Source organism: Oncorhynchus tshawytscha, linkage group LG05, assembly GCF_018296145.1.
Source record: "Oncorhynchus tshawytscha isolate Ot180627B linkage group LG05, Otsh_v2.0, whole genome shotgun sequence".
NCBI classification, from domain to species: Eukaryota; Metazoa; Chordata; class Actinopteri; order Salmoniformes; family Salmonidae; genus Oncorhynchus; species Oncorhynchus tshawytscha.
The window spans coordinates 37,406,344-37,418,214 of record NC_056433.1 but is presented as its reverse complement, the minus strand read 5'-3'; the positions used below and the strand labels follow the sequence as shown (position 1 = coordinate 37,418,214).

At 40.6% G+C, this 11,871-nt stretch overlaps 1 protein-coding gene across 6 annotated transcripts in view; it reads left to right on the top strand.

Annotated features, from left to right (window-relative positions):
* Positions 1-3,133: 3,133 nt before the first annotated feature.
* Positions 3,134-11,871, top strand: part of LOC112232957 (ATPase family AAA domain-containing protein 2B-like) — a 112,688-nt gene continuing 103,950 nt past the window's right edge. For 4 of the 6 annotated variants that reach the window (XR_006083420.1, XM_042321865.1, XM_042321866.1 and 1 more), the window contains exon 1: positions 3,134-3,423. Coding sequence is in view for 5 of the 6 variants with exons in the window: in XM_042321865.1 (XP_042177799.1) it covers positions 3,322-3,423 (102 nt within the window). In the remaining variant the exon portion in view is untranslated. The remainder of the gene's footprint in view (positions 3,424-11,871) is intronic. The other 2 variants (XM_042321867.1, XM_024400289.2) reach the window with 1 other exon arrangement.

The window sequence follows — 11,871 nt, the reverse complement described above, 5'->3', positions numbered from 1 at the left end:
ATTTGCAAATTATGGTGGAAAATAAACTTTTGTTATTGACCAAATACTTATCTCAATACTTTGTTATATACCCTTTGTTGGCAATGACAGACGTCAAACGTTTTCTGTAAGTCTTCACAAGGTTTTCACATACTGTTTCTGGTATTTTGGCCCATTCCTCCATGCAGATCTCCTCTAGAGCAGTGATGTTTTGGGGCTGTTGCTGGGCAACACGGGCTTTCAACTCCCTCCTTGCGTGGAGCCCCAGATCGAGGGAGATTATCAGTGGTCTTGTATGTTTTCCATTTCCTAATAATTGCTCCCACAGTGACTTGATTTCATGACCATGGACAGCTACCGAGAGAAAACAGTGCTGACTGCAATGTAACACCACAGCAGAGGAAAGAGGCCAGTCTAGGTGGAGATGAAATAAATAAATGTTTGAAACTGATGTTGGACAATCAAATTTGATATGTAAATGAACGAAATACGTTAATGCTGGGTCATTGACATAAATCGTATTTTACACTGCTCCAGCGAAATGAGGTCCGCCATGCATTTATGAAAGCAGTTGTTCCCAAAGCTCAAATGATCTTACTCTGTTTTACAGTTCTACAGAAATACTCAAATATATGTTAAATATGTTGTGTATGTTGTGTAGTAAGCTGTTAGTAGCCCATGTGCCTCACCCTAATAATGTGGTCTATTTCCCCCTCTTAATTCTCCCTACTGTTCTGACTTGGTGGTGCACATGTAGCCTATAACCTGTTTTAGAGAAATGTAATCATTCAATATTGTAAGAGCTATCATTGTCTGCTTATATGCCCCCTTTATTTATCCTACGGGTTTGACTTGTTGCACAGGGAGAACACTCTAAGAACAGCACGTTCTGAATTCTGTCACTGTATATTTCAAAAGTGCTGATCAAATAGTTATTTGACTACGTCTGTCCTAGCTCACTCATTAATGTTCTAATCTAAATTACGGATTGCCTCTTATCTGCTTGTCGTCCCCTTATGCTGTACATCTCAATTGTCGGTAAAAACCACATTTGTTTAAGCAAGTCAGCCATATCAGCTATGTTTCTTTAGAAGGCAGTAAATGAGGCTGAATTAACTGTTTCGCTGCCAGACAATGCTCCGCTGATAGCCAGGTGTAGCAGTGGTAAGGTTTTGGGACTCTGCTGTTGGGCAGCTTTATGTAGGTCCCAACAGTTTGTGGGCATAGCTTGTCACCATTATAGTGCAATAAATGTATTGTTTAGTGTTGTGTTGTGTAGTGGCTTTGCTGGCATGCATCACAATTATTATTTTTTTGCCCAACCAATATTTACATGCTAAAATCGCCACTGTAAATAATGTATTGCAATTTACTGGTTTCTCATAGTTATTTATTCCGGGCAAAGGGAGTGGTTTTGGGCGGTAAAATCTGGTTAAATCTCAGTAACCAGGTTTCCGACATTCAACCCTAGTGTGGATCCTATTGGTGCAGGTCCTTCGGTCGGGTGTCTTACAGTTCTGGCAGGGTGTCTCGCTGGTCTGCGTGGGTGTCCCTTTTCCTGTTGCTTCTGTGTGAAGTGCTGGGGCTGCAGTTGAGGGTGATGTCCTTCAGGTTCCTGGCAAAGATGGGGGCTGCTGCCTTGTAGAGGTGGACCTGGTAGTGAAGGCCGTTCAAGTCCACGATGGAGTGGTGGGCCAGGTAGATGTTAGGTTTTGAGGCACAATCCTGGGAAATGCTTGCATTCACACGCTGTATGGTGGCAGGGTGAACGTCTTTTCGTGGTAGCAGGGTGGAGATTACCCACTAGTGAGTTAGGGAATGAGGAAGAAGCTTTTTCTATCAATCCTGGAAAGGGCTGTGGCCACCCTTTCCTGCTGCGCCCTCAGGTAATTTGTGTCTGTGTGAATTATGATGAGGCTGTGGGACCCTAGTCGGTCCTCTGACAGCAGCTCCAAGGCACGCCAGGTGTTTGGACACCAGAGTTTAGCCACTTTGTCTTTTGGAAAAAGTTTATTCTCATCATGTAGTTCCCATTTCAGTCAATGAAGAGCACAATATCTGCTTTTTGTGTGTCCCTGGTGGGTGTGGGGCTGTTGTCAGGAGAGCTATCTGGGGGCTGACAGGAAGGGGTGCCAGGAGGGGTAGTCTGTTGGGTTGGTGTAGGTCCTGTCTTGTGTGTCCTGCTGGGGTGTCAAGGCTGTATGGTCGGGGTCTGAAGTGGGCTGTTCTGTTGGCTTCTCTCTCCCTCTCTCTCTCACATACACACACACACACACACACACACGCTGCATGGTAATGGTAAAGATGATATTTTGTGGCCCCTAGGCTATATCAGAGATATATAATTATAATTATATATACTCTTTGTATATATGCAGAGTGAATCAGGGATTGACACTTTCAGAATCGTAGGAATACATGAAAGTGTAGAGGTACAAATGGTAGAACAGCCTACAGATTTTTATGGCAGCCTATTGGACCACAGTCCAAAAATAAACATGTAGCTAGTTATAGGCTAAGCAAGAAGTTTGGTATAGAATTAGCTTTTTCTTTTATAAAATTCAGTACAGTTCAGATATTGCATGTTCATAATTCCCGTCGAGTTTTGTTCTCTGGCTGCAGTTCAAACCAAAACAACAGCTGCACATGCTCACGTGCCTGGATTGCAAATTGCAGCCTGTGCACATTTAGCTATCATCTTATTAAGTGACATGTCACATTAGTCTAATTTAACTCCTTAATTAATATTAATCGAGACCATTGACCAGTCGCTGAAAAAGTACAAATAAAATGTAAGTTAGAACTTTAGCTAGCTAGTACAACAGTAATTGGTTTATACGTTTTTGGATAACTGAAATGCCTTGACAGTACAAACAGTACTAACGTTAGCAAGCTAGTGAGCGGATAACTTAAACATATTGTTTTGCGTGATAACTTTATTCAACTCTTTCATTTGAACATTTTATCTCATCTAATATATATATATATATATTTATATTTATATATATATATATATATATATATATATATATTTATATATATATATATATTTTGCAATTATGTGTGTATTGTGTAATTTTGGTATTTCTGATGCCTTGCCACACTGACAGGCGCTAATAAGAAAACTATGTCAAGATGTTATTATTCATTCTGGGAAAATGGAAGAAAACACTGATAAACGCTAGAATTGCAAAGCGGAAGTGGTCCGCGAGTGAATTTTGCGTAATGAGTGACAGGAGAACGAACTAAAGAGAAAGAGAAATGGCGCCTCAATGCCATTCTTACTGAGGCAGAGTACAGACGGATAGACAGATTAAACAAGTGAAAATAAACGGACAAATCATGGTGAACACAAGAAAGAACTCTCGGCATAAGCCGAGCAGTCCCTTCATCTCGTCCAGGACCCGGTCTTCTGCCAGAAATCCCTCCAACTCTGAAGAACATGTAAGCCGGGTTATTTTCTTCACTGCCCAGCTAATATAACGTTAGCTATAATATGGCTAACTAGTTAGCCTTGGCCTCAAGCCGGTTCTCAGTGGGTTTTTTTTGTTGCCATAAATCCTGCAACAATATTTGACACCAATATAATTGATTTCACGAGTAAATGTGGCTTTGTATGTTTGTCATAAGCACGGACGCCATTATATGTACGATAGTTTTCAGGTTAACGTTAGCTCCCTAACTGACTGCCAGCTCTTAAGTTGCCGGAGTTCCCTTTGTGTTGGGCTTGTGTTATTATGCCTACCGACTGCAGGAGATAATTTAGCCTGCTCGCTAGCCTGTTTTAGTGTGTCACTCGACAGCCCAAAACAAACTGACACTGCAGTTGGCGTGTTATTGATACGCATGTTGTGTTGACCGTTTTTTATATGCAACGTCAATAAATGACAGACTAGTAGTGCTAGCTATGTAGTTGTGGGGGAAGGGAACCCGATGAACCCCGATGGTTCACAACAGTTGTCTGGCTATCGTCCTCAACTATTTAGCTAACGTTAGCTAGCTAGCTTGAAGTTGAAATCGCTGAACTTTTGTGTTTGAAAGAAACTTGAAGTGTGAATTTATACGGGATGCTGTTGACATAATATTCAGGCTTAAATTGTCTGGTAAAGAGATTCATTAACGTTAACTGCCTCAAGTGTTTCTAGGATTTGGAGAAATTAATGTTGAGTCACAATAAATATAACAATACTAGTAAGTTAGCTACAAATGTAAACAATATGATTGATGCAAGTTAAATGTAGCTAACAAGCTGTTTATACAATTAAACATCGCAACATGAATAGGGACACTTTGTTATTTGGTTAGCTACCCTCTTGAGTGCTTTAAATTTAAGCATTTGTGATTATATTGCCATTTTGTCAGCTATTTTGTCAGGAATGTTCATGGAAATATGGAATGATTTGTAACTTAACAGGTAATGTTAACTTAGTAGTTAGGTGTTCTGCAGTAAGATGAAACTTTTCGGCACTTAGCAGGTTTGATTGGATACCTGAACAAATGTACCTTAAATGTATTTGAAATGGAAGAGATGAGTTAGTTAAATTCAGATTTGTATCACTTCTTGCTATTTGCTAACACAAAGCAGGACAGACAGTCAGATCTGGAGCTAGCTGATGTAATCAAACGGCTCAGCCGATAGCCGTTGATAACAGACATCTATTTAGCGTAACCAGCATATTTTCAATCATCCTTTACATTCTCGACCTGAAAAACACAGGTATCTTCGAAACTCCCATCGCAGGTGGAACGTTTGAAGTTAGAAAATGCTCAGTTATTAAATTCAATTTCTGCTCCATGAAATTACTTGACAATGTATACGCCACCACCATAGAGTATATTTGTCTTCTCTCATTGATCAATGAGAGGTGAGTGTCATTCAAAGCTAAGCTTGATTTCTGAGTTACACACATGGGGTGGACACCCACCTGTCCATACTAATGAGAGAAAACAAAGATACTTAAAGATGACGGAGTATTAGGGCTGTCCCCGAATGAAAATAATATATATTTGGTCGTCTGACATGTTTTAATGTGTATTTTTCCATACGTGTTTTTATAAAATCACTAAGCATTGACCTGGTCTGATGCTTATGGTTTGATGCTTATGGTTTGACGCCTCACGAGGGCGCCAGAGATCTAGATATCAGAAGAAAAATGCCTTTACCTGCCTTACTCAAATATTCTGCTCTTGCTGGCTGGCCTGGACCCAATTAACTAGTTGATGCAATGTTTCAAGTTTTCTGCAGACAGGCCATGTGTAGCCAATGTGATTTATTGGATATTTATTTTTATCAGGATATTTTCTACCTGCAGGATGTAATCTTTTTATTTGTTGGCTTTATGTAGGCTAGTTTTACATAGTTACCAATGGCAATATAAGTTACTTTTTAGGTTTGTATCATTTTAATTTAGATTTGGATATAATGCTGATTACCAACATGAGAATTTTGACATATGAAGACGTTATTATAAATTAAATTAAACTGTTTCACAAAAATGTGCATATGAAATCCATAGCTGGCACATTCAAAAACATGAGAAAGGTGGCGGACTCCTCGTGTAGCCCATTACTGGCAACATCAGGAGAGTAATGGCAGACTCTGCGAAAGCCAGCTGGCACTAGCGAACTTGCAACATGGTATAACATTTTCTGGGCCCTCAGTTTCCCACCACTGAGCTCGAGACAGACGCAGCTGTAGGCAATTTGCGCAATGGATGAGAAGCAGTGCTCGACTTGGGCAGGAGCTCACCGACGCTGAGCACCTCAAATGTTCAAATGCTTGAGCTCCTGTTTCAGTCCAAATCAAGCGCTGCTAAGTGGTAAAGTTGTGTGTTCTCAATGGACATTTGGGAGCTTTTGTAAATTCGCTCTCCGATTTCAGAGCGCTCTCGTCTGAGTGTACCGGAGTGCAGAATAACTTATGAATTATCAAACGCTCAACACCATTTGAATATGGCAGTTGTAAGTCAACATCGGCAAAAAAGCATAATTAAATTGTTGAAATATCAAAACAAACTCTGAACCAATTATATTAATTTGGGGACAGGTTGAAAAGCATTAAACATTTATGGCAATTTAGCTAGCTTCCTTGCTGTTGCTAGCTCATTTGTCATGGGATAAAAACATTGATGTTATTTTACCTGAAATGCACAAGGTCCTCTACTCTGACAATTAATCCACAGATAAAACGGTTAACCAAATTTGTTTCTAGTCATTTCTCCTCCTTCCTTCAGGCTTCTTATTTGGACTTTATATGGAGGTTGGCAACCTCTTTTATATGGAGGTTGGCAACCTCTTTTATATGGAGGTTGGCAACCTCTTTTATATGGAGGTTGGCAACCCATCTTTACCACAAGATGAACTGAGTATAGACCTCAGTTCATCTTTCAATAACCAAATTCTATTTTAGAGCCTGGCTGTGCAGACGCTCGCGAGCAGTGTGGGTGCAATGATTTAATAACATGTATGTGTACATTTATTTTGCAGTGTGAGTGGTGTGGTCAGCATGTCAGATGACATTTAAAAAAAGCCTAACCAGTTCTGCCAGGGCAAGTAAAATGGTCAGTTCTTTAATTTGTCTGGAAGTAGCTAGCCAGTTAGCTTGGGTGCTTGACTACCGTTGTCAGGTCAGAACACTCGAATCGACTCTACTCCTATGCCAGAGCGTCCAGTGTGTGCTCTGAATGCTCCCAGAGCGAAACGCTCTGAATTTACAAACTGACAATCTGGTAAAGCTTGGATTGTGTGCACTCCTTATTGAATTGAAAAACACACCCGAAGTCGTACAATTTCTAGCTAGTCATGTGTTATGCTAATGAGGTTGCATTGCAACAGCATCAACTCCGGTAGACAGGCGACACTCTAGTATGCTCAACTAAAAGGATACTGTTCGTTTACAGTATACTAAAATAAACACATATGTAGTATACAGTGTTAGTATGGGTATTCGAACACAACTAATGACTAAATTTGAAAACTCAAATGGAATGAAATAAACCAACACTTGTTTCTCACAAGTATAGCATATATTGTGCACTCTGCAAACAATGTGTCCACTCAGACAATGAGAACGGGAAGACTGGAATGATAATATTGAACGCATTAAAATAATAACCGTAACAAACATTGTAGATTAGGAATTCACAGTAAAGGTACTACTGGTGATCTATGTTATGGAATTGATATACACTAACAATTGAACGAAAACCATTCACACAATTATTATTTTTTTATTTGATTTTATTTAACCTTTTATTTAACCAGGTTGGCTAGTTGAGAACAAGTTCTCATTTACAACTGCGGCCTGGCCAAGATAAAGCAAAGCAGTACGACACACAACGACACAGGGTTACACATGGAATAAACAGTCAATATTACAGCAGAAAAAAGTCTATATACAGTGTGTGCAAATGAGGTAGTATAAGGGAGGTAAGGCAATAAATAAATAGCAATCTGACGTCTGCATTGGCCATGCAGCATTCACGGTAATATGGCCTCAGCAGAAGTCAGGGCATTCATACTTCTTGCGTGTCACGGCGCAGTGCAGAGCTGTTGTCAAGGAAGTGAGTTTGTCTTTGTATAGGATGTACCGCCCCCATCTTCGTCAACTAGTCATGTCAATGCGAAGCCCTCGCATTGTTACAAAATTTGGGAGGCGCATGGCGATGCGGTAGAGCGCTCAATTTGGCCTCCGCATGCCTTGCCTTATAGCCTCTGTCCACAAAGGCAGATCAAGCATAAAATGGCTCTGCAATGGATTAGTTCACTGAGATGGGCGCAAATGCAGTGCCGTCGGAAAGTGTTCAGAAAATGAATTAAAAAATAGAACAAAATCCCCAGCAATCTACACACAATAACCCATAATGACATAGCAAAAACAGGTTGAGTAATGTCTGCAAATTTATATAAAAAAAACACCCTTTGCTATGAGAATTGAAATTGAGCTCCAGTGCATCCTGTTGCCATCGATCATTCTTGAGATTTCTACAACTTGATTGGAGTCCACCTGTGGTAATTTATTTGGAAAGGCACAATATGACATTATTATTTTTCAATGTGATACCGATTTATTGCCGGACCAAAAAAGTTGATAACGATTAGTCGGCCGTTTTTTCTTTTCTTTTTTCAAATGTTATTATTTTTTCTTTTTTTGATTCTTTTTTTTGTGTGTATATATACAATTATTACAAATAGAACAATACTGAATGAACCTTGAACACTTATTTTAACTTAATATAATGCATAAATAAAATCTATTTAGTCTCAAATAAATAATTAAACCTGTTCAATTTGGTTTAAATAATGCAAGAACAGTGTTTGAGAAGAAAGTAAAAGTGCAATTATGTCCCAATTAAAAAAAATCAAACGTAAAAGTTCCTTGCTCAGAACATGAGAACATATGAAAGCTGGTGGTTCAATATTCCCAGTTCTTCAATATTCCAGTTAAGAAGTTTTAGGGGTTGGTTATTATAGGAAATATGACGTGTCGACTATGTGTCTCTACAATTTGTATTTCATATGCCTTTGACTGTTGGATGTTCTTATAGGCACATTAGTTTTGCCAGTCTAATCTCGGGAGTTGATAGGCTTGAAGTCATAAACAACGCTGTGCTTCAAGCATTGCTAAAAGCTGCTGGCAAACTCAGTAAAGTGCTGTTTGAATGAATGCTTACGAGCATGCTGCTGCCTACCACTGCTCAGACTGCTCTATCAAATATCAATTCATAGACTTATTTATAATATAATAAACACAGAAATACGAGCCTTTGGTCATTAATATGGTCAAATCCGGAAACTATCATTTCGAAAACAAAACGTTTATTCTTTCAGTGAAATACGGAACCGTTACGTATTTTATCTAACGGGTGGCAACCCTAAGTCTACATTTTTGTGTTACATTGCACAACCTTCAATGTTATGTCATAATTATGTAAAATTCTGGTAAATTAGTTCACACTTCGCAACGAGCCGGGCGGCCCAAACTGTTGCAAATACTCTGACTGCTTGCACTGAACTCATGAGAAGTGACAATTTCCCTCATTAATATTGCCTGCTTACATGAATTTCTAAATATGCAGGTTTAAAAATATATACTTCTGTGTATTGATTTTAAGAAAGTCATTGATGTTTATTGTTAGGTACATTGGTGAAAAGATTGCTTTTTTTTGGCAATGCGCTTTTGTTAAATCATCACTCGTTTGGCGAAGTTGAAGTAGGCTGTGATTCGATGATAAATTAACAGGCACTGCATTTATTATATGCAACGCAGGACAAGCTAGTTAACCTAGTAATATCATCAACCATGTGTAGTTAACTAGTGATAATGCGAAGATTATTATTTTTTTTTTAATAAGATAAGTTTAATGCTAGCTAGCAACTTACCTTGGCTCCTTGCAACCACAAGGTCCTTCTGACGCTGCACTCGCGTAACAGGTGGTCAGCCTGCCACGCAGTTTCCTCATGGATTGCAATGTAATCAGCGTCCAAAAAGGCAGATTACCGATTTAGTTTTAACTTGAAATCGGCCCTAATTAATCGGTCGACCTCTAATATAAGGTCCCACAGTTGACAGTGCATGTCAGAGAGAACCCAAGAACACAGTGGCCTCCATCCATTAAATGGAAGAAGATTGAAACCATCAAGACTCTTCTTAGAGCTTGCCGCCTGGCCAAATTGAGCAATCGGGGGAGAAATTACCTTGATCAGGGAGGTGACCATAAGAACCTTATGGTCACTCTGAAAGTGACACTCCAGAGTTCCTTTGTTGAGATGGTGGAACCTTCTAGAAGGACAACTGTCTCTGTAGCATTCCACCAATCGGCCCTTTATGGCAGAGTTCCTCTGTTGAGATGGTGGAACCAATCGGCCCTTTATGGTAGAGTGGGCAGACGGAAGCCTCTCCTCAGTAAAAGGCACATGACACCCCGCTTGGAGTTTGCCAAAAGGCACCTGTTGTCTATGACCATGAGAAACAAGATTCTCTGGTCTGATGAAACCAAGATGGAACTCTTTGGCCTGAATGCCAAGCGTCACGTCTGGAGGAAACCTGGCACCACCCCTATGGTGAAGCATGGGGATGTTTTTCAGTGGCAGGGACTGGGAGACTAGTCAGGATCGAGGGAAAGATGAACAGAGCAAAGTACAGAGCTCCTTGATGAAAACCTGCTCCAGAGCACTCAGGACCTTAGACGGGTGGTGGTTTACCTTCCTACAGGACAACGACCCTAAGCACACAGTGAAGACAACCCATGAGTGGCTTTGGGACAAGTAGACAAAATGGCAAATTATTAAATCCTTCCAATAGAAATAAAAAACACAATTTAGTTACGAATTGAACTTTAATTAAATGAGTTGACTCTTCACATGAGATGATTTCACTGAACAACAAAAGGGAACATTGAATGATCCATCGCATCTGTAAAATGATAGTCTAGAAACGAAAGCTTTGGATGTCTTCCTCTCAGGAAACATGTCTTCTCACTGGACCTCCTCAATGTCCATCTCTTGAACATAAGATTGAGGCCTCATCTTCACGGTCACTTTCCAACCTCACAAAGCCACATTTGCCCGGATGGCCACCAATTTTTCAACCCTTGTATTGGTCGCCCCGTTGTGTGCTTTGGTATGTGTGTCCAAACAAGGACCAGTTACTCTCTGGCGGCTGATGTTGGTGGGATTTGGAGGATGATGGGGAAAGCGCCTCAGATCCACAAAGTCCCTTCCACCAGGTGGCTGATGAGATATGTTGGCACGACTGCCATATTTTTTATTTGATTTTATTTAACCTTTTATTTAACCAGGTAGGCTAGTTGAGAACAAGTTCTCATTTGCAACTGCGACCTGGCCAAGATAAAGCATAGCAATTCGACACATACAACAACACAGTTACACATGGAATAAACAAAACATAGTCAATAATACAGTAGAACAAAAGAAAACAGTCTATATACAGTGAGTGCAAATGAGGTAAGATAAGGGGGTTAAGGCAATAAATAGGCCATGGTGGCGAAGTAATTACAATATAGCAATTAAAACACTGGAATGGTAATGTGCAGAAGATGAATGTGCAAGTAGAGATACTGGGGTGCAAAGGAGCAAGATAAATAAATACAGTATGGGGATGAGGTAGGTAGATAGATGGGCTGTTTACAGATGGGCTATGTACAGGTGCAGTGATGTGAGCTGCTCTGACAGCTGGTGCTTAAAGCTAGTGAGGGAGATATGAGTCTCCAGCTTCAGAGATTTTTGCAGTTCGTTCCAGTCATTGGCAGCAGAGAACTGGAAGGAAAGTTGACCAAAGGAGGAATTGGCTTTGGGCGTGACCAGTGAGCTATACCTGCTGGAGCGCGTGCTACGAGTGGTTTTGCTACGAGTGGATATTGCATTTCCATCCTAAAGACCTTGCTTGGAAGTGTACTTCGCCAGACTGCTAAGAACCTTGCCCTCATCCAGGCCAAGGTGGCGAGACATGGTAGTGTTGACACCATAGGCCTTGTTGATCTCTGCACCAGACAGGATGCTCTTGCCAGCATACTTTGGGTCCAACATGTACGCTGCAGCGTGTATGGGCTTCAGGCAGAAGTCTTCGCGCTTTATGATGTATTTCAGAACTGCGGTTTCCTCTGCTGAAGCAACAGTGAAGTTGGCAGGGCAGTACGGATTTATTCTCTTACATCTGCAAGCATAGTCTGAACATCAAACAGGATAGCATTGTCTCCCTCAATCCGTGTAGTGGCTACTGCTATAGGTTTCAGGCTGCTTACCACTCTCTCCCAAAATACCTCACCCAGGAGGATCCTCTTGATGGGGCTGTCCATTTCTTGGCGACTCCTTCCCCTCCAGGAGACTGTCAAACATGATGACAACACCACCCCAATGGGTGTTGCCGGGAAG